Source organism: Ambystoma mexicanum, chromosome 7q, assembly GCF_040938575.1.
Source record: "Ambystoma mexicanum isolate Mex_15411 chromosome 7q, UKY_AmexF1_1, whole genome shotgun sequence".
Classification (NCBI taxonomy): Eukaryota; Metazoa; Chordata; class Amphibia; order Caudata; family Ambystomatidae; genus Ambystoma; species Ambystoma mexicanum.
The window spans coordinates 15,120,624-15,148,212 of record NC_090941.1 but is presented as its reverse complement, the minus strand read 5'-3'; the positions used below and the strand labels follow the sequence as shown (position 1 = coordinate 15,148,212).

The window sequence follows — 27,589 nt, the reverse complement described above, 5'->3', positions numbered from 1 at the left end:
ACATGCATGTGCACTCACCGGACAATGCCTCGTAATCTGGCAGCTCTCCCACACCTTGGATCTGCTCCTCTGTGACGTAGGTCCCAGCAACATGCTCATGTAGAGTGAGTTCTATGTCCTCTTGTGGAGACCCACCTCCAGTCGCCAGAGTTGCGGCATGACTTGAGGCCAGCTTTTTCTTTGCCCTACGCTTAAGTTCGTTCCAGCGCTTGTAGCACTCAACAGCTGTGCGCCTCATGAACCCAAGGGCACTTATGCTGTCCGCGATGGACTGCCAGTGTGCCTGACGTCGAGCAGGTGTAATCCTACACCCTGAAGTGACCAACATTTCGGCGTCATGTTCGGACACATACTGCACAAGTGCATCCAGTTCGGCATCATTGAAGCTAGGCTTCCTTGGCGTACCGGACCGTGTAGCCGTGTCGGGGTCATCAGCCTGTACTGGATAAGCACTCTTCCTCTTTCTTTTTGTGGGTGGTGGGGATCCGGAGTGCCCTACGCCGCTCTGGACACTAGAGGCAGGAGCACCGGTGGACTGTGTAGTAGTAGTGTGCGATGGCACACTGACCACATAACTTTCTGCAGGCATTAGCTGAAGTGTGATGATGGCAGGGGGAACCTCAGTCTGATGTACTGGGACCAACACTGTCCTTGCTGGGGGAGTCAGAGATGGGGTGGACGGAGCTGCAGCTGCCCCTGCAGCCTCCCCACCCCACCTACTCGGGGCAGCAGATGACATGGCTGCCCCTGTACCACGTGGCCTGGTGACACTGGCTTGCGCCGCCACCGATGGCCTAGACTTGGCGACCTGGAAGTCAGCCTGGGAGTCACCCTGTGCTAGGTCAGGTGCCACAACGGGCCGGTCCAACAAGGGCTGAGCAGGGATGGTGTCAGCCACGTTTCCCTCAACCATGGGGGGGGGATGTGTGTCCCTGACTGGTCCTCCACACGTGGGGGGCTTGGGGGAGTCTGCAACTCCTGGCCACGTCCCCTACCGCGCCCACCACGCCCACCTCTTGAGGCTCGGCCAGCTTTGCCACCCTTACCACTTGCTCGCCTCCCAGCCATGGCACTGATGGAGTTGTGCATATGGGAGTTGCAGTGGACAATTGTCCTGGGCAATTGGGGTCAAAGGGGTAGGGTACTAGATGGAATTCGTACCCAAGTGCTCTAGCAAGGCTGTATGTAATCCCTGGGGAAAGATGACGGGTCACGCAATGCACAGGCACCCCTAAAACAGAAAATGACGTGCACGCGACCCCTCGTAGACCACGTGCATGGGAAAAGGAACCTGCACTATGCTGTGGCACCCAGGAACACAAAAATGAACGTATGCGTGTCACACGCAGCCTACAATGACCTCTGAAGGGGTACGCTACACACAGGGCTGTCATAGTTGGTAAATACGTGCGCAACTCACCGTCTGCCTGGGAAAAGAGTGTGAAAAATACGCGCATGTGCGCGTTGGCAACACCCCAGCCAAAAGAAGAATTGTACACTGTCTGAGGAGACAGGACAAAAGGAGAAGTCAACGCTGTTTGAGGAAACAGGTCGAAAAGAAAATCAGAAAAATACTGACAGAGGTAACAGGGGGTACGAACTGGAAACGCTGTGAAGTAAATCGCGTGTGAACCGACAGAAGTACAGATTTCACCCACTCTCTCTCCAAGGGAAGCACGTACAGGGAAATGACGTACTACACGCACCTTTTAAACCGCACCACACGTCCAACGTCACTTCCGCGTATACGCACTGAGGCACTATCCTCCAATCACGCAGGCTGACACTCGGACGTGCAGTTTTTGGTCTTGTAACATTCCCCCGGGTACAAGGACATGGCTGCGCGTGTCACGTCACAGACGCGCCTGCGCTGTCAGGGCCTTTGGTCCAATGGAATTGCGTACACAGGCCAATCGCGTGTGGAACTTCTCGCGCACCCCTGAAATACACGTATCCCGCTCCCCCAGGCCCGATCGCGTGTAAAAACACCCGCGAGCCCCTGGAATACACGTGCCCCGCTCCCCCAGGCTCGATCGCGTGTGATAACACCCGCGAGCCCCTGAAATACATGCGCCCAGGCCAATCGCGTGTGACAAGCTTCTCGCGCACCCCTGAAATACACCGCGCGTGGAACTTCACGCGCACCCCTGAAATTCACGCACACGCTCCCCCAGGCCCGATCGCATGTGAAAACACCCGCGAGCCCCTGAAATACACGCGCCCAGGCCAATCGCGTGTGAGAAGCTTCTCGCGCACCCCTGAAATACACGCGCCCAGGCCAATCGCGTGTGGAACTTCACGCGCACCCCTGAAATTCACGCACACACTCCCCCAGGCCCGATCGCGTGTGAAAACACCCACGAGCCCCTGAAATACATGCGCCCAGCCAATCGCGTGTGAGAAGCTTCTCGCGCACCCCTGTAATACACGCACCCAGGCCAATCGCGTGTGGAACTTCACGCGCACCCCTGAAATACACGCACACGCTCCCCCAGGCCCGATCGCATGTGGGCCTTCTCGCGCGTGTAGGACTTTGGCGCACATTTTTTTCCTGCGCAGGGACGCTAAAGCCTGCTTTCGTGTGGCGGACATGTATGGGCCTGTGCGTGTCTTTGGCCGTGCACTGTTTTTCCCTATTCGATTCCATGAATACGTGTTGTAGGCGAGCGTGTGGGCGTTCTGCGCACTTGCCTCCTGTACTTCCCCCGTGACGCCCACATTTTCACGAGTTGTTCCCCATTCTGCGTGTGACGCCCTGTGTTACGCCTACTTTTGTTATGTGCGCCGCGCTATGTGCGAATTCGCTGTGGCCTTATCGCAAGGCGTTCGATGACCTGTGCACCAGTGTGCGCCGCACACTTTTTCAGCGCACATCCCACATTGCGCGCGTGCACGGACTTCCATGGATAGATGTGCGATGTTTTGTGTGCGATAATCGCACTTGCACTGCGATAATCGCACTTGCACTGCTATTTTCGCTATTTCACAGCGAATCGCACGTTTTCGCACGCGTGCGCCGTTTTTCCGGCGCACGTTGATTCCATGTATCGGCCTGTTAATATGTTGAGTAGAACATTTGTTAGTTCAGTATATATAGAAAAGACAAAAATAAAAAAGTAGGTTCATTTTAAGACCCACAATTCTTTTTACTTCCTGGCCTCTGCTGCAAAAAACCCCCCAAAAAAACACTAAATCAAAAAAGACAAAAAAGGTTTCTTTGGAGCCACCTCTTACAGTTAAAAAATAGAACTAAAAATCGTATAGGTTCCATCTACTTTACATTTTTGAATAAAGTAGTTAGACTCAATTAGATTCGCCAACATTTCCATTACCATTTTGTACTATGCTAATGGAAATAGTGGACAATTGTATAGTAGACAAAAGGAAAAAAGGACATAAACAATTTTCTGTCACAAATACTTTTCTGTAGCATACAATAAGGACCATAATCCATGCAGCCTCATAATTATCTGCCATCTCTGAAGTCTCCTTTCCATGCCAGGCATCATTAAAAGACCCGAATGTCAGATGCACAACATCACACAGGACAGCCCTTCTATCATTTTTACTTGTATGTTTCTAACACTCTCTCATTACCTGCATTTAAACACTCACACATCCATCCAGCAATAATTTCCCAAAAATCTACATGCAACCATTTCAACATATTAAACACCCACACACCAACTGCCACTTAATGTTCTAGACATATTTTCCATCTACATTTCCCTTACTTATACAAAAACATGTAGACAGTGCTGCTATAAATGCACATATGCATTGTGCAGTGGGAGAAGTGAATTATTAGAAGGGAGAGTAGGGATGCGCAAGTGCTGTAGGGAGCCGGGAAGGAAGTCTCAAGGAGTACCAAAGTCGGACGCCAATGCCTAGGTCCTGAGGCAGAACAGTCTCCAGAGTGGGGTGCGTAGCCACCAGGCAGTGGGTCTGCAAGCACAGTGCTGAAGAAAGGGTGGGGTTCTGATGTCGACTAGGTATAGGGCCTGCAACCTGTCATGTTTATAAGTAACCAGGCCCCCAGTTTCATTGGCAGTACCATGAGTTTATAGGGAAGGGAGAGAATGAAAGAGGAAGAGAAAAGCAAAGTTTGTAGACGTTTCTGGAACTTAAGGAAGTCCTGATCAAGTCTAAGAGGGGTAGGGAACCTGTTCCAAAGAGAGGCACCAGCCGAACAGAGAGAACTGCCTGCCATTCTCTGTTTCAACAAGCGTTGAACAAGCAGAGCATTCAAGTTACAGGAGTGGAGTATTTAGGGAGACAAAGTTGTAAATAGCATGGTCACAGACCCCAAAAAGCCTTCTGGATAATGCAAGGTGTCTTCAATCTCATCCTTGTGGCCAACAGGAGCCAGTGTGCAGATTTTAGGGCTGCACAGATATGATTCCCGGGCTTATGGCCAAGAATAAGTCTTGCAGCCCTATTCTGGATTAGCTAAAGAGGGTGTAGGGAACAAAGGGGGAGGTTAAGGAAGAGGCTGTTGCAGTAGTCCAGCCTAGAACCCTGTGAAAAATGCAAGCAGAGAGTGATGTAATCTTTCTATAAATTCAGCAACTTAACTAACAATATTATTACCATTCATTATATAAACATCCCTCCCTCAGCCGTCATAACTTTATATAACTTCTAAATTCTCACATTTATGTCTCTCATTCTGATAGTCCATCACTTTCATAAATAAATGTATGTTTTATACGATCAATATCTTCTATATTATTCTGTGATACATTTCTTTTTTAATACCCCAATTAATAGTCCACACACCACAAGGCTATTCGAGGGTCTGTTTATGAATTAGAGTGTCCCCGCAAATTGGGCCATATCTGCACATGTCTGGTCTCACATAACGCAATTTAATTATACCACGGGCAGCACACCCATTTCGGGACATTCATGTGCATGCACCCGTTGTCTCCCACTCAATGTAGTCTGCAAACACCTTCTGCCACACACAGCCCCAGAAGTTATCATGTAACCACGCCATTGCAGCATGGCGGAGTGTCTGCAGACAGTGTTCATCATCTCAGACAGTTTGAAACTGCACTTTCAGCTGATCTATAATATTTGCAAATTCAAACTTTACCCCTTCACAGCTCCTACACCCATTCTTACTTGATCTGTCAACTTTTTCAATTTTTCCAAGACTTAGTTTTGGCTCGGTAGTCCATGGACAGTTCCTCTAACGGGACCCACCCACTACTTTTAGTCATTCATAATCTGGCACACCAGCAGACAGAATCTTCGAAGAGATCTACTTTCAACAGACATCCAGAGGTTTAACAATGGATCTCTCATGGACATCCCTCCTTACCAGAGGCCACAACTGCCACCAAGTGAAAGGCCTGGACAGGGCAACAGGTGCAGTGATGTAGACAATGATAACGAGGAACAGGAAGAGTAGGTAGACAATTTGCCTACCCTCCAGTGCCCAGAGAGAGTTATAGGTGTGACATTTTAATTCCGCCGTTGGGGGAGTACCAAAAGTTCCAGCTGCCCAGGTGAAATGCATTCAGTGCGGGGTCATTCTTACTCACGAACACCCTGAGCAGTACTCATTCAGCACCACCTCCATGCACCACCACACCAAATCCAATCACTCGGGTGCTCTGGGAAGGTTTGTTCCTTTCTCACGGAGAAGCAGTTAAGTCCTTCTACCCCAACTTCCTCAACCACTTCTGCCACCACAAAGGGTACTCCTGTGGAGCAGGGGATCCTGCCAGCTGCCACGCAGGCCATACAGGAGGCTGTCGATCCTTACCTCTCGAGGGTCACAGTATACTGCAACATTATATACCTGCAACACCTTCAGGAGGGAGCAGTTTCAAAGTGCTTTCAAAGCACTTTCTTATTATGTTTTTTTTAATTTGCTTTTCTCTTTAGAAAAACAATATAACAAAAAATAGATGCCCCAACTCTTAAGCATATCTTTGAACTTTGTTTAAGTTTCATACAATATCATCTGAGTGCTCCAGTGCTACCATGTTGAAATATAAAACAATGATATACCCATTTTGAAATAAAACCAGAACATCTCTGGTATGATATTTAAAATTTAGAAACAAAAGAACTAACATTCCTGTTGTTAAGATAATTGTGGAACAAGGACATTCTCAGATGTAGATATTATCAATATATATTCCAAATGTTATCAAAACTTATATTCCTCAGATTAATTCCATAACAGCCCCAATCTTCAAGAATGTGTTAATAACATTCCATACTCATCTTATCCAAATTGCTATCTGCTCCTATGAAAAGTCCTATCTCCTGTAAGGAAATCCTTAAAGCTATTCATGTTCTTAAAAAAGGTAAATCCCCTTGCCCAAATGGTTTTACTATTGATTTTTACATAGATTTCCAAAAACTACTGGCTCCTAACCTCAATGAGCCATTTTCATTCTTTAAAGAGAAGGGCACTTCAGTAGTTAATTTACTGAAGCCATGCACATTGTATTCCTTAAACCAAATAAGTATCCAGAACTACTTCAAAACTACAGACCAAGTTCCCTAATTAATTCTGACCCTAACATATCTGTAAAATTATTGGCAAACCGCCTAACTCCTTCTATGTTTAATTGGATCAAAAGAGATCAGGTGGTATTTGATAATGTTAGATTATATTTAGAATGTTCAAGAATAGTCTAGTGTTTGACGAGGATAGTCAATAAATCTAATGACAAATATGGTGTTGCTGCACTTGATGCTGAAAAAGCATTTAACAGAGTAAAGTGGGAGTATCTATTCAAAGCATTAAAATGGAATGGACCCCAATTCATATCTATGATTAATTTATTGTATTCGAGCCCTTAAACCTTTGTTTACATCAATGGGCATATGTCCTATTTTTTCATTTTATTTAGAGGTACTAGGCAAGGATGTCCATTATCTCCCATATTTTTTTTTTAATTTATTCTAGTTCTGAAACCCTTCTTGGAATTTGTGATGAGTTCAGGCAAGTGGGACCTCACCAGGAGCGACTCCCCCTTTGGGGACAGGGACTCCCATTCCTGCGAGAAACTCCCTCTAATACTCAAAATTATGACAAGTTCCAAGACTGGGATAAAGAGAAATTGAAATTATGATGTCACCAGACAGAAAGAGAAATTGTCTCTTTAAATCAAAATCTCCAATTAACTACAATGAGTGCATTGAAGAGGCAGGACACACCAAAGAAAGAGGAAAGAGAGTGATAGAGAGGAAGATAGACGCAAAGAGAAATGTTCTCTTTAAATCAAAATCTGCAATTAACTGCAATGAGTGCATTGAAGAGACAGGACACCCCAAAGAAAGAGGAAAGAGAGTGAGAGAGAGGAGACCGACGCAGAAAGGGGCAGGCCCTTGTACATAGAACACCTAAAGGAGGTGGAACTGAAGCAGACTGTGAAGCTCTTGAAGTTTAGAACTGATGCGAGCAGGAGAAGGAAGTGCTGCAAGCCCAGTGTGTATGCGAAGCCAGAAGCCGAGATGGCTGGAATGGAACTTCATGAGGATGCGCATGAAGCCTGCCTCCAAGTGCAACACCTGGTATAATTCCAATCGAGCTACTCTGAAACACAAGTACAGAGTTGCTGAACGGAAGTGGCTGGCTTCAAGCACATCCATTGACAGACTGGCCTACCGACTGCTCAAAAGGCAATACAGACTCTCAATCCATTTGAAGAAGCGGGCCCACATCCAGGCCTGCATTCTCTGGAGCCACCAACATCACAGTTGTATTGTTCAAAATCTGCATGGAACTCCCCAATCCTACTGCAGTCTCCACTTCTCCTCTGCCATCCTAGGCCCTCTGCTCTGGCCTCCCACATCACAACCAAAACTCTGAACATCTTGTTCTCATTCTCTTCTACTCCCCTCCCTCCTACCTTTCTCACTCTCAGGCCTCCCTTGGCCTCCCTCACCCCTTCCCTTCTACTCTCCTAATTCTTGCCCATTACACTTCTCTATAAAAGTCTCCTCCTTCTCTCCCTAAATAACTCCCTACTAGAGCACTTCGATCTTCTAGATTTAACTCTCTGCAGATCAGACCTTTTTCCAAGCAGAGAGTGAGGGTTAATCTTTCTCCTTGGCAGGTGCCTCCCTCTGGAATGGCCTCCCTGCCCCTCTCAGGCTTGAGACAGATCTCCTTATGTTCTGGAAGGTTCCAAAGACCTTCCTTTTTTCTTCTTCCTTCTCTTTCCCTTGCTAATGCCCTAATCTTCTGCACTGACTTGCAGCCTGGTCCCTTCTTAGTCTTACAGGGCACCAGGCCCTATTTGCCCAGTCTACCCAGCCCCCTGGAATTCTGAACCCCCCTAACCTGTACTTGCCCTTCTGGGACCCCTTCCCTGACTAGCCTGGTGGGTGTGCATCCCTACCAAGCCTGGTCCACCCCAGTCCTTGCACTTGGCATGCAGTGCTCACTCACTGTACTCCCTTCATCCCCTGGCACTTAACCACCTGGTCTCCTCTTAGCACGTCCCTAGCCCCAGGGGCCATCTTGCTCCCCTACTCCCCCCGGACTAGATGCCCCCACTGTGCCCTACAATTCCCTCCCACTCTATCATTGTCCCTTCCGTCCGACTGTCACTCCCCTCCTCCCCTTCAGCATGCACTTCTTGTTTATTGCACTCAACACCGAATGACACAAGGTGCTTTAGTAGGACCATTATTGTTGTTTTCTTCCCTGCCCCCCCGCACGCCCGGTTTTTGTCTTGTGGCATCTTGAAATACCATTACATGGATGGGCACTTTACAAATACCCAATAAAATGGAATACAATAAAAAGCTTGGTGACGGTGTGAACACGAAGCAATCGTGGTGGGCAGGCTGCCCGTTTAATGACGCTGACACAACCCCAGCGAGGAAGTCACAAATGGACCAATTACCCATAGCGATAACGAGAAGGAAGGAGAAACCAGCAATAAATGGATTGAACAGAAAGCAAACCAAGAAACAAATGGAAGGAAGGAGAAGGTCCCAAGTATCTACGGGCACTGGAGATGTTCCCCTGCAATATTGAGGTTAATGAGGAGAACTGGATGACTGGGAAGCCAAAATGGACTTGTTATATAATCAGAAAATCTCATCCCAGTACAAATGACGAAAGCATGAACTGTATTAATGTGATAAAGAGAAGCATAGACATCCCAAGGAGTGAGAGAAATAGAATTGGATTATCACCACCTTGGGAATAGGGGAAAATAACCCATTATCCAGGAAACAAAAGATTAGAACATAACAGAGAGAGATAACTGTGAACTAAAGACCAGAAGACGCTAGGACAAACCTCGTACAAGAAAGTCCATACTGGGAAAAGGTGAACTATAATTATTTGGAAAGCCAAAGCCCCAGAGGAGAACAAGAATTTTTAGAACCCTCTAAAACAGAGAAAAAGATTCAGACAAGGGAAAGGAAAACTCCCATTCAAGGGAGAGAAAGACTACAAGTCCCATAAGTTATAAGAACTGATACAAATGCATATTAACAAGAACTCTAAAAGAAGGAAAGACAAATGCAAAAGCACAACAATCCGGACAAGAGAGGCATTCTACTTGGCTTAGTTGATTAAACAAGTGGTAGGGTTAGTTAGGATTCATTTTGGACAACAGACATATTCCTTTTGGACATTCACTGATAACCGACAAGCACCTTAGTTAGTAAAGTAGTTAGGGAGCACCCCAAAGCGATGGGGAAAAATAGGCTTTTATATTATTCTTTAATAAAGCTTTGGTGCACGTGTCCTCAGAGTGTCCACGTCCTTTTTCTGACCGACCACAAATCATTGAGAGTAGATGTTAGTATACAGGGCATTAAATGTCAAACTTGCAGCATATGCAAATTTATATTTTCTCATCTATATCTGGGTATAATTTAAATACAGACAAATCAGTAGTACTACCCTTGAATATCCACTGCACTAAATATGACATTAGAGGTTCTCAAATGAAATGCTGCTTGTAAGGTATTAAATATTTGGGGATCCATATATCTTTGTCCTTTAAATATATTATGAGGCAAAACACCAGATTACTAATGGCCAAGGTGAAGGAATTAGTTAACTCATGGTCACTTTTATATTTATCATGGTGGGGTCATTTAGGACCCACCAAAATGATGGTCCTCCAATTATTTTGTACATATTATATATGTTACCTATGCCTTTTACATCCTCCTTTCTTCGATCAATGGATTCTTTTTTTACAACATTTGTATGGACCAACATGAGAGACAAAATTTCACTGAAGAAAGTCAAAACAATGACCTTTAATGCTGGTGTAACATTTTCAAATTTCAAAAGTGATCACTCAGCCTTTATACTCAACGAGATTCTAGCTTTGCACACAAGAGAACGTAATCAAGCTACTCTTACATGGTGTTTGTTAGAAAGTGTATTAATATGCCCTGTTTCTTTGCAGGTTTGCAGCTATAGGTTTGCAGGGATGTAAGAGATTACTTAAGAATATGAACATTAAGGTTTCAGCAGGCCATTTTAGGAACTTCTTTTTTCCCCACATCACAAAATCCACTGAATTCCTGTCACAATGTATATAGCAAAATAAACAGATTCACATTAATAGTAAATCATTTTATTGGAATTTGTGGCTGGATAAAGGGATCAAATGTGTCAATCCAGGGGATCTCTATCTCTTTAAATGAATTCAAGCACTCCTGCTCCCCCAACTCAGTTTTGCAACGGTTTGTCAAGATTATGGATGTTTACATGGGAAATATTGAGCTTTGGTCTGATTGTAATTTTTTACCAGACCAGAATAAACTAAAGAGCCTTCATGTTATATAAAATTCTGTATTCAAACCCCATAAATCCAAAAAGTACAACTACCAAATGCACCTCCTCAGAGGTATTTTACATGTTCTCACTTTCCCGGAGAGACTCATCACCTCAAGAGCCATGGGTCTCTCTAGGCTGGATTAATGCTACAGCCTCTTTCTCAATCTTCCTACTTCCACTCTCTGTCCTCCATCCAGTAAAGTACAGTTAGACTTATCCTTGGCCTCAAACTTGGCAGCCAAATCTCTCCGGTGCTGAAATCCCTCCAATGGCTCCCCATGGCTGCAAGGATCAAGTTCAAGATGCTCTGCATAATCCACAAGGCTTTCTGGGTCTGGGGCCCACACTATTACACTGCTCTCTTACTAAATACTCTACCTCTCGAGTCCTCCGCTCTTTACTTTACTTTAAAAATATATATAGCACAATCCATGGACCCGTGGGCATAAGGGTGCAACAACAACAGACTAACAAATAGAGTTTAAGACTAAGCACATAATCAGTTAGTCAACCAGGCGATGAGAAAGCCGTTTCAAGCAAATAAAAATGTTTTCAATTTCTTCTTAAAAAGTTACGTGGACTTCAGGCTCCTTATTTCCTGAGGTAGACTATTCCATGCTTTTGGAGCCGTGTACTGAAATGCACCCTTTGTAGCTTTGATGGTCCTACATCTAGGAAGAGTGAGCTGGTCGAAGTTACTAGATCTGAGGGTTCTCATATGTATTTTCTCTTTCAACAGATCCTGAAGGTAGACAGTCATTTTGCCTGGTGACATTTTTGTGTAATTACCAGGAGACGAAATAGGTGCCTCAACTCCACAGGAAGCCAGTGCAGACCACTTCTGGCCTCAGAGACGTTGTCTTTATGAGCGATTCCCGTAACCACTCGCATTGCACCATTTTGTGTCATCTGTAGCCTGTTGCACTCTATTCTGTTGATACCATACAACAAACTACAAAAGTAGTCGATCTTGGCAACCACATCGGCCCATGCAATAGTCTCTGTATTATCTTGTTTAATGAAGGGTCGGAGGTAGGCCTAAAGCTTAATATAATAAATAGGCTGATGAAGACACCAGACTACCAACATACGCCTTCATATTTAGTTGTTGTTCCAAGATGACGCCCAACGTCCTCTTGCAACTCACTGCGGGTGAGCCGATTTCACAAACCGAGATTTGGGGGTAAATCTTTATCGTCTGCAGGTGCATCCCTGCCTCTATCGGTCTTAAGCCGGAGCACCTTAAGTTCTGGAAACTCAAGACTTTCCTTTTCTCTTCCTCCTTCTCTCTCCCTCTCCCCTGCTACCCTCTTTTCTTTTCTCTCCACCCTCCTTCTTCTCCTTAACTCTGTTCAGTTTTTGCTGATTGGTTGCCCTATTCACCTTCAGAGTCTACAGGTCACAGGCTCCCCTGCCAGTCGTATCTATCTGGGACCAAAGATGAGAACACCTGCTTGATTCAGGACCTCATCTTCAATTCTTAACTCACTCCACGGAAAATACCAATCACGATAGAGAAAGACAGACAATTCTGTGCTGCCAATTTAAATGGGAATCAGACTCATTTGATGAAGATTTATTATATGTAAAGTGTTGTTTCATGGTAACAATTGGAAAGTAATACCCACTCCGGAATCTGATGAGAACTGAAACATGTCGAGTTCAAAAATCTGGTGAAATAATTAAACAGATATAAGAATTTATCCTAACTATTAGGAGAAATTAGGAGAAATATAACTAAACCAAAGACAGTTAACATTTTCTTAGTGTTAGTGGAAAGCAAATAACTTTGATAATTACCTATTAAAAGAGGTCCCCCAGTATTGTATTGTGACCGTATTTACATATGTTTTAGACAAATAGATTGTATTTTATACAGTGCTTTTAAATAAGTGTTAGTAGATATTTATGTTTATCTTCGTACATGAATTCATTGAATAAAATTGGTTTATACACATGAAGACACAGCACTAGTTTAATGTTCGTGGCTGTTGATAGTAGCTAACTGCCTCTTGTTTAAATTATAGAATTTAACGAACCTGCAGGTCAGCAAGCCTAACACAAACTTGATATTTCTTCCAACACAGCGTATTTAGTACTCCTTCTAGATTATTTCAATGCCATTTTTCTCTTGATAATAACTTCTCGTCTTGCGTTGAAATTGAAGATTCTTAAAAAACATGTTTATTGAATGTAAATTCAATAAACAATTCTGGAAGAATGTATGGCATGCAATTATGCAATTTATTAAACTGCATGTAATCTTTCATTATAAACAACTGTTATTAGGTAGCATTGTACTTCAGCAATATAATGCTCGCAGGTGGGAATTACCAGTTTGGTAATGCCCCGGGGCATCAGTCTCAATCCCGAGTGAAGCAAGGGCTTTAACATAAGCCAAAGGGCATTACACCAGCATTAATGCCCCCCTGTGAGGGTTATATTGCTAAAAGTACTTCGGCACATTGTACCCAGACACTAATAGTGTTTTATCACAAGTTGAGAAGCACAGTGTTTGTGGTTTCTCAGCTTGTGATAAAACTACAAAATAAAATGCCTGCAATGGATCTGGGGGATGGGCAGTACATGTAGTCCCTTCTCCCTTTCCATGGAGGCCATTCAATAGTCATACATGCCCCAGAAACATTACTGTTACCAGCACCGGTGAGGGACAAGGAAGTAAAGAGTAAGTGGTGGAGTCCTAAATATGTGGAAAAGGGGATCGGGGATGGGGACACAGAAGTGCAGAAAAGGGCACTAACCTGATTCCTGGCGAGGGAAGATGGCGGCCTTCTGCTCTGAGGAGACATGGAACAGGGACTTTACAGTGTAGTAAAGACCCTGCTCTGAGCTTCATCATTGGATGGGAGGCCACCACACCCCGCTCTCCGGGTACTAACAAAAGATGCTTATTACAGTCTAAACAATTACCTCCAATTGAAAAAGTGTCACTGTATTACATACAAGATGTCATGGATCTCAGTGTTTAATGTACATAGACTTGAACAATTCTACGCTTCCTCCCCATTTTTGTTAAGAAAGCATGCTATGAAACGGAATGTATGTGTCAATTATTTGTCAAAACTCCATTCTTCCTGTATAATCATACCTTCTTTTTGGTTTATGTTTCTGACTCCCCCCACCTTTCTGTATGTATGTGTACATTGTTGTGTTTCAACTAGGTAAACCTTTAAAATGCAATGGATATGGTAGGCTATGTTTACTGCAAGAACTATATTGAATTAATTTACATTTCATTGGTATACATCCTGTTTACTATGGATTCAACCTTTTATGACTACTTTAGATAAGACTTAAATGTATGAATATAAAATGTAGCCACAATATTGTTTCGGTAATAAAATGTCTTTTAAAAAAATGAAGAAAAGTTTCAGATTTGGTGAGAACCAGATATAGACTATTGACAAAGGTAAGGTTGTATAATGTTATGATAGTTTAATAGTTTCACTTAGTTGGATATTATAGAGATCTTATGTGCAGGTATAGGAGTATTAATGAGTCTGGCATGTATGGTAAACTGGGTATCGATGTCTGGTAAATGTAGTTGACTGCAAACATATTTTTTATATTTGCAAGTGAATTCTAATACAAAAAATAGAAAATAAACAATCAAGGATATACATAGTTATTACATCTAGTTTCTAACACAGTTGGAAGATAACTAGAATGTATAATGGATAAACGTCTAATATAACAGATGAAGGTTATGGCAATTGATGAGAACACATTAGTGTATGTGAGAAAGCTGGATATGCCAGGAACACTTTGACTCCATAGTTGTTACTTAGTACACACTAGTGTTATGTTTTCCCGAACTCCTATGCTATTGTCTTAAATCAAATGTTTACTTAATTATCAAAAAGACATGTGCACAGAATGTGTGAAGAGGGGGTAAGAAGTACAAATAAATAATTTCATAAACCTTAAATAAAGTAAGTTCCAAGTATCAAACAGAAGCATTTCGCACTATCCTCATTAAGTATTAGCACCACCAAGTGTCAAAATAGCGATCTAATGACAGTGACATGTTTTTAAAGTGCCTATTTTGATTTGACTCCCATAATGTTGATAGTTGACAGTGGCACACATACACACACACTCCTAATTTTAATTTTAGGAGTGCCTTAGAAATAAAGAAACAATTCCACAATTGGTTATTTCCATAAAATCATCAAAACATCAGAAAATATGCTTTGGGCTATCTGATGAATCCTAAGGCTCCCTCACTAAAACCCTGCCTAAAGTCTCCTCCCAGGTAGTCAGCAAAGACAGACACTTCCTGATCCTGACCTTGGAGGTGGTGTTCTGCGGGAGGATCACCTCAGAGGAGAAAACGCTTAGGGAAGTGATGGGATGAGATGCATTATGTATACTCCTCTAGAGAGGGTGATGATGTAATGCCAATGTATGAATAGAATTCACATGTAACTAAGGGTAACACCACCCGTGAAATCCTAGACCTTAAAGGAAATAAAATACCTTTTTCCCAAGGACTTGTAGAACAAATTATTTCTGTTACACACAAGGTACCGTAAAAGGGAATTCATAGAGAACAACAACCTAAAAGAGTTGCCTTTTCCTTTTCAATCAGGTTTAGTAACCAATGTTCATGCTAGTCCTATAGAAAATGTTATCAAGAACACGTTGATGTATGAAAGTGAAAAACAGATTTAAAAAGCCTAATATTATTTGGAACTTCAAGTCTCATTACCCTGTAAGTACTAGTACGAGGAAGATGAATGAAGAGGCACATTACAATAGGAGTGGTGAGCTCATTAATGTAAATGACAAACACTTTAGGGAGACTGAGATGCTTACAAAGACCCCTCATGTGCAGGCCAAGGAGAGCTGTAGTGGGAGTGGCAGGACAGAATAAGAGAGCAGAAGCAGCGTGGTGTACGCAGGCAGTGCATACTGTGGGAGGAGAGAGAAGATGCCGGGACCATTACGTGGCAGAAAGCAACTATCAGTCTTGAGATGGTCTATGCCTCTAAAATCCAGAATTACAGAGGTTGCACAGTAAGAAGAGCTCGAGAGGGGAGCTTGCAAGTCTGTAGAGGCTGTTCATTGGAAAGCGAAAGTTTGACAAGAGTTCCCTTCCCGAAGGTCATCACAGGTGGCTGGCGTGCACCAGAGCGCCTTGAGGTGTCCAGTGGCTGTCATGCACCAAACAACCTCTGGAGCAAGGAAGGCTACATTCCCCCATTCCCTAGGCAGTGGCAAACTTGAAGGAAAGGCATACTGTGATGTGAGACGCCAAATGAAGAAGAATCCTGCAAGAAGCGAGAGGAAGAGGAGTGCTTGCCCTACCTGGTGAGTTCACAGCTTGTGTGTGACCCCAAAGTATATCTTCCCCAGTCGCGTATGTGAAGAAAGTGTTCAGCAAGTGAGAGATGCTTGCGTGTTATTGAAAGAGGCTGGAAGAACACTTTTGAAACTCGAGCTACCAATGCCAAGTGAAAACTGTACTTGCGAGCGAGCAAGAAAGCTTAACAAAGTACTTTTGAATACCAAAGTTCTAAAAAGTAGCAAAACCACATCAGACAAAAGCGAACAGACTGTGATATTATAAATGTGAGTTTATGGCAATGCCAACATGATAACAGGGTAACATGTCAAAAAGGGAGCAAGCAGTACCCAAGACAAAAGAAAGATAAAACCAGGCAATTACCAATTAACCAATATTGCCAATTGAAGAAGATGGCCATTGAAAGATTGATAAACAGTGGCAACTGTTGCTCATCATTTGTCCAACCTATCGTGAAAGTTGGTGTGAACTCACGTTATACAAGTCAAAAGAAGGGAAGCACAAAACCCTTTTAATATCAGTCATTGGTATCTTGTGTAGTGGGGAAATAAGAGTGTCACAACAGTTACCCTTCTGAGAAAGACCCAGAGGGATAGGAGAATTATTGTGAGAAAGGTGTCAGAGAGCACTAAAGTAAGTCTTGTATTCCCTAAAGAGTTGGTGGAGGTTGTTTTGAAGTTGCAATTTACTAAACAATGTGAAGTTGTGGTAAAACAATATTCAGATGATATTGAACCCCAAAAGCAATATTGGTTGTAAATTGCTGTTCGAGCCATCCATCAACTCTTTTGTTTTGCTATTGTCACCCAGAGTGGGAAGGGTATGCCCAGACGTGGGTCCCTTGCCTGCTGGGCCTAGAGACCCAAGCTACTCCTCACTGATGACGCCCAACAAGGCTGAAACATGTCTGGGGATGCTTGTGGTCTCGTGCAAAAGGGATTTGACCTAGCAGTTCGGGTTGGACTACCCCTTTGGGGGTGGGGCCAAGCATGATTTGCATATGGTTTTTCCCCTTTTGTAATGGCTTGGCAGGCGAAGAACGATGGTCTGGAGGGTTGCCCAGAGCAATGCCAGAGGTCAAGATTTATTCTAAACCTAGCCATCAGCTCTTTTGTTTTGCTATTGTCACTCCGAGTGGGAAGGGTATGCCCAGACGTGGGTCCCTTGCCTGCTGGGCCTAGAGACCCAAGCTACTCCTCACTGATGATGCCCAACAAGGCTGAAACAAGTCTGGGGATGCTTGTGGTCTTGTGCAAAAGGGATGTGACCTAGCAGTTCGGGCTGGACTACCCCTTTGGGGGTGGGGCCAAGCCTGATTTGCATATGGTTTTTCCCCTTTTGTAATGGCTTGGCAGGCGAAGAGCGATGGTCTGGACGGTTGCCCAGAGCAATGCCAGAGGTCAAGATTTATTCTAAACCTTCCAGCCATCAACATTTTTGTTTTGCTCGAGCAAGAGAGTAAACCTGAACGGCAAACTATTGAAGAATTGGGCGTGGCGTAGTAGCACACCAGGTGGAAGCTGAATAAGTGCTTAAAAGGGGGTGCTGACCATTATAATCTATGTTGAATGTGAAGCTAAATATAATTGTGGCAAATCATCTTGGCTGAGATACAATCTATGTTGGTTGTGATACTAAAGGTATTCCAAAGTGAATGGGAGCTGTTCATTAACCAGTTAAAGGTGTACCAAGTTGAGATCTGTTGACAAGTTAAAAACTACTAAAGAGCTTGTGGCAAGTCATCATGACCATGATCATTATTGTGGCCGTTTATCCATTGTAGGATTGTTCAAAGAATGAAAGAAACCTTCAATTTTCTTAACACAGTGGAACTATAGCCAACTGACTTTGGAACCTGACAGAGATCAATTGAAGTGAAAACGGACTGTGGTTGAACTTTATTTTAACTCTGGATTTCCTGGATTTCTTTTTCTGAACTGCAAAACAAAGACCACGTTTAAACTTGGGGAAGGGGAATTCACTCAAGTTACAGAACAAGACTGTGGTTACATTTCAAATACACGTTTATGGTTTGCTGAGAATTGTTATGCATTTCATTGTTTATTTTCTGTGTGTACAAGTGTGAGGGACAGATATCCTATAATAGAGTGTTTCCTTTAGTTTCTTTTAGGCAGGGAAATCCTCATCAGGGTAGGGATAGTGAGGCATTCATCCAACATAATAACCAAATAAAATGGCATTTGTTGAGAAAACTTTACAAAGTTGTCTGCCTCACAAAGTAAACTGTGATATGGCAGTTTACACAGGCACTTAATTGAGGCCACCACCCCACTCTTCAATATAGGACACTTCAAAAAGAGTCATAATGGCATTATGCAAGAAAGAAAATATGTAGGTTTTATTTAAATGAGTCTAATTTCCTTTTAAAAGTTGATGTTTTATGTCATGCTAATCATACTTATAATGAACACTCTCACCAGAGGCATCTTGGCGCTCCAAATGCAAAGTGCTGGCAACATTACAGATAAAATAGCCATGTTATTCCAGATTGTGTGATGAATTCAGTGAATTAGTCCCCTCTTCCCAGGGGGAACCACCCCCTTTGGGACTAAAGAGGTGAGCCCACTAAGCCTAAAACCCCCGAGGGGACAGGGCAAGTCGGATTCCTCTAGTGGGTGACTATCCGCTTTGAGGAAAGGAAAGGGATATTCATTGTTCTGCCTATTCCCAAGATCCTAATATATTTATTAGCTACATGGGGTGTTAAACTGTGAGATTACTTGAAAATGCCTCTAAGAATGACTGGTGTGGTCTCTGACCCTCGGTATGCACAGCATTAATTGATAATGAAAGAACAGTGGGAAGTCCCAGCCCCTTGTAGAGGGAAGGATAAAGCGCCACTCAGAGAGAAAGAAACAGAGACGATAACCATAGAGCTCTAGATACCCGGAATTCTTCTCCTGAGAGGCGTGGCAGGAGACACAGAGCATACACCAGATACAACGTACCTGACTGTAGCTGAGCCCATGGAATATTCACAGCCCTGGGGAACGAGCTGCATAAAACCAAAACTGACAAACAACCAGCATGCTGAGAGGCTGGCACCACAGTCACACAGACAACACGGTGGCTAGCTCTGCCTGAAAAGGAGCATCAAGAACACATTGCAGAAGCACAAATCTCCCCGATTTTCCCAAGGGGCTCTGCCAAGAAAGCAAATGTATGCAGTTGCTCTGGGGAACTGGGAGAGGGAAAGTGAGGCTGAACAAGAGGCCAAGGCAGGGTGAGAGAATCCGGACCTCAAGGCGGGGTGAGAGGATAACAAAAAGGTGTGGTGAGTGAGACAAGACCACGACGTGGGGTGAAAGAATACAGATGCCAAGGTGGGGTGAGAGAAGTACAACCTCACAACGGAATGAGATAGCCTAGACCCTGTGGCGTGGTAAGAGAATCCAGACTCCACTGCACGGTGAGAGAAGGACAACCCCGATACAGGATGAGAGAGACAAGACCCCAAAGCAGGATGATCGAAGGACAACCTCACTGCAGGATGAGAGGAATAAGACCCCAAAGCAGGGGGATAGAAACAAAACCCCTGCTGGGGTGAGAGAGATAAGACCCCCAAGACAGGGAGACTCCACGGCCGGGTATGAGAAACCAAATCCCAAGGCGGGATACAAGCCACAAACTGTCGCTAGGTTTACGAAGCACAGAAACACTGCTGGTAGTGGATAACATTCTACCAGAAGGGGGTGGGGGCGAGGGCTAGAACCAGATAAAAGACACATATAGCACTTGACTGAACTGTGCTAGAAAGAAAGCCGTTGAAAAGATATTCAGACCACACGATTAACTGTGCATCAAGAGTAGGGAGCCTTAGGAAAGATTACTTACCTGGGCGGGGGTCAGAAACCAGCCACCATTCACATGCAAGGGCAGAGGGCCTGAGAGCATCTTTGTTTGATGCATATGTTTGTTGTAAGTGGTAGTGCAGCATCTAGATTAACAGAGATTTTCAGACAGAGGACTTTCCTGTTTTGTATGTAACAACCTTCTTAATGAGCACTCTTTGAGTTTATTTTATTCCATAGGTTTGATATCTTAGATCTGGGACAACGTAGGTTTACAGCTGGTAATACAAATACCAATCACAATACCACCATGTCTGTCTCTTGGCTCTGGTCTACTACTATAGACACATGATTCTTCTGTACTTTTAATGTAAAAAAAGGACAATGGCAATTATGAAGTAAATTGTAACTTGAAGGTGTTACAAAGAACCACATTTTAGACTTTTAGACAAGTAAACGGAAAGTGTATAACCTTTGCCATTGCTTAACAATTAGTTGACATTTAATGAACTACTAATGTATTGAACAACATCTGCAGCCTTTCTTTTTTATTAACAGTTCATTTCTATTGACAGTGCATTGTTTGTCAGAACTCTTGAGCTAACAAATTAGCATTGGTTGAATTCATTTCAGTTAGGTACTGCCAAATTATTTCACACTACACAATATTAACCTCTCAGCTTAACAGACAGGTCACAAGTCATAAACCCAGTAGGGCCAACGGATAAGTCCTTACCTTTCCACTCTTAATTCTTTGGGATATAACTAAAAATCTCTTATTGATCTCAGACAACTTGGGCTCCACTATTTGCTTGCAGTGCTCTCCGCGGTTTGCAATTAACTCAACAGCTTGCTCTCGAACTGAGTCCACTTTTGGGCGCATATCGTTCAGCTCTGCCTTTAAACACTGCAGTCATGAGAAAATAACAATTTTTGCCATTAATAATATATACACAACCTTTGGAAAAATTAGCATGGCTAGTGTCTATTTTGTTTAACTACACAAAACAAGTTCAATAACACTCAAACACCTGTCAATGGAATATTTGTTTTACGGGTTGCCTTCATAAACATGTTAAGTGACTTGGCGTACCACTCATGTGCTTATATATAAAGAGGATGAACAAAATGCAAATATTGAGAAGCCATGCAAAATCAGGATACATATGATTGCAAGTTATGATGAGCAGCACATAAAGGTTTCCCATATTGGGGAAAACACATAATCTGAAAAATATGGGATTGATTTTATTAAGCAACTGATGGCAACAATTATCTTCCGACTAGTTGAAATAATAGAACATGATGTTACACCACTCATATTGACCTCTGTCTTGGCTAACTTAGCATTTGCTGCTGTCCCACACCCGATAATAACACAACAGTGTTTGGCATGATCCTGCATACACTGAGAATGGCCCTCCTCCTGGTGCTTAGATTACATCATAGACAATTAAAATGATAACATGTATATGGCAATGTGAATCCTCTAAGCATGTACACTCACATTTTAAAACGTCTGTGTTCAGTTCAATTACTTAGCATCAATGGTATCAAATGTCAACATAATGTCTTGACGTTTACATTAATATGCCCCTATTTCACTACACACTTTGTAAACATCAATACAATTTAACATGTCTGGAACTAAATGAAGTTAGTTTTGCTCTGCTGAATTTCACATTGCAAAACAACAATGTTATTCAGGCTATGTTTTGTATTTCCAAAGTCTGCCTAAATTGAATACACTGTGTACAATTGATTTCGTCATTGAATTGACTGATGCATGGACCGATCATGCCTAAAAAATGTAGTGAGTTATTTAGTAAGTGAAGTATTTGACTTCCTTGAGCTAGTGTATGATGGCCACAGGGGAGCTATACAGCAGATCCCCTTACTGCTTGCTCTTAGACTCAACTGAGGAGCAGCCAGCCAGCCAGCTATCGAGAACATGGCTTCCGTGGCTCTGCACAGGACAGATCAGCTTCTTACCAGATGATGTTGCACTAATCACAAAGCCTGACATCTCCAGAAACTGTCCACCTAATGCAGTGACACTGAACACCCTATGGATCTCACTTTGGATGCAACTCCTCAGCGCATCATAGACTCCAGTTCGCTTTGGCAGAGGCACGTAGAGAGGAAATCCTTTCTAAAGGATCAGGGGACCATAAGCCATCAAAAGGTTGGGGGAGGATGATGCTCTAACAAGGTGATTGCTAGTGAGAACTGAGATCTGGAATTAATATACAGTTTTACTTCGTGCCTTGGTTTAGCATGTCTAAGACCCTAATCCGAAGCAGTTCAACCCATAGATAATATCCCCATGGACAAACAATGGTGTACTAGTATCCAGAACGCCTTAGCTAATAAAATCACCACCTTACAATCCAAAATTGCAAAGAAAAAGCGTCCTTGAGTTCCACTGGAACCTATAATACCCATCAGCTAGAATCACCTACAACAGTCACACAAAATAACTGTGAACCATTCAGATTTACCAACATCTCCATTCTGGAAACTGAAAAGGTGATATGATCCCTAAAACCATCGAACTGCCATGGCGACAGCTGCCCAGCACAAGTTATCAAGGATGCAGCCAGAGATTTAGCACCCTTCATCTCTAAACTAATCAACGCCTCCTTTAGATCCAGCACTGTACCCACCAACCTTAAAGAATCTTGGGTATTGCCTCTCCTTAAAAAACAGACTGTCGACCCAGCCATCCCCACCAATTATAGGCCTATCAGCACGGTCCCATTTCTCCTTAAAATCATTGACAGAGTAGCATACCTCCAGATCCAAAACTATCTGGAGAAGAACCAACTTCTAGGATCACGCCAATCTGGATTCAGACCACTACATGGTACTGAAACAGCCTTAATTGACCTCAAGACACAAATGGACGAGTTGAAGGACAAAGGTAAAACAGCTATGCTCCTCCTCCTTGACCGGTCAGCAGCCTTTGACTTGGTGGACCACGCAGTGTTATGCAACCACCTAGCGGCTGCCGCCCACTTCTCAAGTGAAGCTATAGCTTGGGTACAATCCTTCCTAGCCAACTGTACGATGAGAGTGTTCTCCCCCCTAGCCTCAGCAGACCCAATACAAATCACCTGTAGCATCCCAGAAGGTTAATGTGTCTCTCCCACAATGTACAACATCTTCACTAAGCCACTCTTCGACAAACTTGACAGATTGGGGATAATTTATACCAATTATGCGGATGATACACAGATCGTCATACCACTATCTGGCAACTTTGTCGAAGACACAGCTCTAGTAAACAAGATTTACCTCCTCATTCAGGCATGGATGGCCTCTCACGGCCTTTGCCTAAATGACGACAAAACAGAGATACTGATCCTGGGTTCCGACTCTAACCTCAAAAAACTCAGCCCTAACTACCTCACCTTCAACATAGATGGCAGTATAATCAAAGTGGCAACTGAGGTAAAAACTCTAGGTTTCTACCTTGATTCCACATTATCTCTCAAAAAACAAGTCAACTCACTGGCTTCCTCCACAGCCTACACCTGCAAATTAATTAGGGCCTGCAGAACCTACCTCTCCAAAATCACAAAATCAACTGCATCACATTAGCCAATGCCCTAGTAATGTCCGAATTGCACTACTGTAACGCCCTATATGCGGGTGCCAGTAAAACTGTCATAAACAAAATGCAAATACTGCAGAACAACGTTCTTAGAGCAGCCTTGGACATACCACACAGAGCGCACATTTCTAACATCAGGAAAGACCATCATTGGCTAAAAATCAGAGACAGAGTCCTCCTCAAGACACTATCTCTCACCCATAAAGGACTGAACAACACTGCACCTCCCTACATCTCAGCTAGACTCATCAGAAAATCCTCCAGTCACCACACCAGAGCCTCTAACCACCTCCTACTTGAAACTCCTAGATTCAGACTAACAAAAGCAGGCGCAGCAAGCTTCCCTGCCCGTGCCTGGAATGCACTCCCTACTGCACCGAGAGCTAATCTACCCTATTCTAGATTCAGATGCAATGTGAAAAGTTGGCTCTGGACCAAAGACGACTAACAACTTGATCCTCAGCTCTAGACCAGGTTCCCTGTATATATTACCTGTTATGACCGAATTGTGACTATAGACTCTCACATTGCCCATTGTGGTGTGAGGTTCTCCCACTTTTTGTACCTCTTGCAGTCATGTATTGTAAATTTGTTAATAACTCATGGAATGTATCCTTTGTATGTATCTCCTGTATGTAACCTAAGCCTAAGTAATCTTGTTACTGCTGCGCCCAGCTACCCCTGGGTTTGGAGCGCATTATCAAATAAAAAACTAAACTAAACTAAACCCATGGTGGTTGATGAAATGAGCTTGTGGGGAAGCAGCAAGGAGGGTGAGGACCAGAGCAGCAGTAAAGACGAGCTAAAGGGGAGGACATCAGGATCCCAAACAAAGGAGTTGACTGGGCCCATTTAGCATCTCTTTGGAGACTCAGTCCTGCCAACCCAGCTGGCTCTACCTCATAGTGAATTAGAAAGTCTGTATTTTTTGCTTGTAACTGTGACACAACAATGTCAACTGAAACATCAGGAATGGTTAGAAGTGCCCATTTCTGCTAACATAATAAGACCAGGAGGAGGATATTTTACAAAGGAAGCACAGAAATGGCAATGAGAACTGGAGAAAGAAATGTTTGCAGTTGTCGAATGTTTGCCTACAACTGTAAAGAAAATAGAAAGAGAGAAAGAGGGAAAGAAAGGAAGACATTGTAAAGAACTATGAATACACCAAAAACAGAATTTACATTATTCATTCTGTCACATTAGATCTCAACGGAAGCATTATGGAATGCAGTATGAGGAGCACAATGGGGTTTAAGGATGTAGAATCCAGTTTATGACCCACAATTATTTTAATAATGCAATCTTTACCTATATTGAAAGTTGTACCTTGTCCCCCAACTCTATAAATAAAGTCACCCACTGTCTTTAGTGGGTGGTCATGTAAAAGGCACCACAGAACAGAGCACTGAAACAAATACCCCCTTTTCTTTAAGGATTGTCCTTTGGCAAGTCATTGTGGCAGTAAAATGATTTTTCCTGATGGAATGCAATGGTGGCATTTTCTTTTCTATTTCTTATCACATAATGTACCTACGTAATACAATAAAATGCTGACATTAACAGGTGGACCCCAAACTAACATTCCTGTATTAAACTGGATATACCCTTAAATGTAGACAAGGCTGTTTGTATACCTTATATAACACTGGAGTGTTAGTTTGGGGTCCTGGACTGCACACCGCAGTAAGGAACTCAAGCACAATGTTTTATAAACACTGCATAATATATTTCACATGTTCATTTTCATGGCATTTTCTGTATTGTTTTGTAACTAAATAATATTGTAAATGAGTACAAATGTTTTCCAAACAAAATGTGTTGTTAATAAACATAATGTTGAATGAATATTGCCTTTATTCAACTATTTGTAATTTAAGCATAACCATAATGTTCTATCTTCTGTGTGTTGTGATGAATCCAATGATGTAATCACTGCTTTCCCTGAGGTAGCCTCTCTCGCGATGTGGCCATGGGACGGCAGCCACTACGTGATCCTAACCCTGGGGATAGCTATGTGAGGCAGGACCACCTGGGGGAGGCGATCCTCTGGGAGATGACATGATATCATTGGAGAAAGTCACATGCCCACCATTCCCTTTTAGGGATGTTTCCTCCATTCCTCATGTCCCGATGGCATATTGTAACACTCTACTTCAACCTCTTACAAGATCTACTTTAAGTATTTCCGAACACACCACAGAAAACAATATATTAACAACTGGGTCAAGTGAGAGGCAGGAAAAGTAATGGTCACTCCCCATAAGGTCCAATATCATCTTCCTCATTGTCATACAAAGAAAAGCCTAGTAACAACTGAGATCTGAAAGAGCAATGGAGTAGTAAAGACGGCTAAGACTGGAAAACCATCTCAATGGTATAGTCTTTGGAAACTATGTAATCATGCCAGAAAGTTTAAAACCACTAAAACTGATAGGCAGAAGACGAAAGATCTACAGACACTGGGCTGTACAGCGACCTGTGCGGACACCAAGCACCACGCTGAGGGGAAAGCACACTGTGGAAAAAGGTGTAGAGGCAAGTCCACAAAGCAGAGAGAGAAACCCGAGTGCAGATGGTTCACCACCCAAGAACACAAGGAAGCAGGAACCATGCCCTTCATAAAAAGACACGGTTAAGGCGCAGCGGCTAACGAGATGCACACAGAGCCAGCAAGAACCGATGCAAAGGAATACAAGAAGCAACTGGTAAGCCCAGGGAAGACAGATGGGTTACCAGGTTGCCTGAAAATGTGCACCACTCCATAAGAATTAAGTGAGAGACACAAAGAGAAAGCAATGAAGAAGGTGATGTATTCGTGGCACACACCACAAACGGGTTGTTGAAGCCAGATCTCAGGGGGGGAACAAAGTAGAAGGGAGGGCTCTCAGAAAAGGGGCAAAGAACCCTTTGGTGAAAGTGAAAGCGAATATTGAAATTTACTCTATGATGTAACAAGGGCTGAAAAGTCTGGTGGTGGGCTAATTTCATTTCATGAATAAAAGGAAAAGTCATAGCATAACGTCCTGGCAGAAGAGTATACCATGTGAAGCTGAATGTTTGTAAAATGCAGTCCTACCAAGAGAATATACCAGGTGAAGCTAAATGTTTCCAAACATGCAGCTTCACCTGGCATACTCTCCTGCCAGGAATTTACTTTAAAATGACCGGCATGAGAGTACACCAGGTGAAGAGAAGCGTTTGAAAGACTGTATGAAAGACCTGGCAGGAAATTACACCAGGCAGACTAAAGTATGTGCGTACATTATAATAGAAGGAGAATCTCAAGGAAGATCCATGCCATTGAAATTATGAACTATTATAAATATGCAAGAAGAACCTGGCAGAGTAATATGCCAAGTAACCTGCGAGTCTGGGACCTGCATCCAAGTTGTAATACAGTGAAGGAAGTATCCCTAGGAAGAATTATACCCTTAGGATTTTGAATCATACTGAAGGTGAAGAGAAACCTGGGGAAGGGAGTTATTTCCAAGAGAACTGTGAATATGCCAAGAGAAGGGAGAGATCCTCTTGTGTTCTAAGGAACTTGACTATTCTTTGTTTGAACATTTCATAGTAGTAAAAGGAATCTGGGGAAGGGAGCCATTCCTTGGAACTGTGAACATTGTCCATTTGAAAAGTTTGCGTCGGATGTATACCTTTGTGTTGGATTTGAACATGTGTGCACTTTTGAGAAGTAGAGACAGTACTCTTTACACCTTAAAATTAGTTTTAGAGTGTGAGGGCCAGAATGGGACTTCCGACATAGGACATATTTTGCTTGGACATCTTGACAGACCTCTTTGTTTTTGGTTGAGGTAGAAATAATCCTCCTAGACTAGGGATGGTGAATCATTTTCAAACCTCTGTTTGTTTCAATAAAAGGTTATAACCAAGAACCATGAGTGCTCTGGGTCCTATAAGGAAGGCATGGCATCAAACAGTAAGACAGACACAGTTCAGGGGTGTTTATTAAATTTCAATTGGGTTTGAAAAACACCTATCTAATCCTAAATCTAAAGATGGGATGAAGCTATGACCATTAAATA

At 43.1% G+C, this 27,589-nt stretch overlaps 1 protein-coding gene across 9 annotated transcripts in view; it reads right to left on the bottom strand.

Moving 5' to 3' along the window:
• DMD (dystrophin) overlaps nucleotides 1-27,589 on the bottom strand; it is a 7,616,828-nt gene that overhangs the window by 4,479,477 nt on the left and 3,109,762 nt on the right. For all 9 annotated transcript variants that reach the window (XM_069639082.1, XM_069639084.1, XM_069639079.1 and 6 more), the window contains one exon: nucleotides 20,661-20,831. In XM_069639082.1, the coding sequence (XP_069495183.1) occupies nucleotides 20,661-20,831 (171 nt within the window). The remainder of the gene's footprint in view (nucleotides 1-20,660; nucleotides 20,832-27,589) is intronic.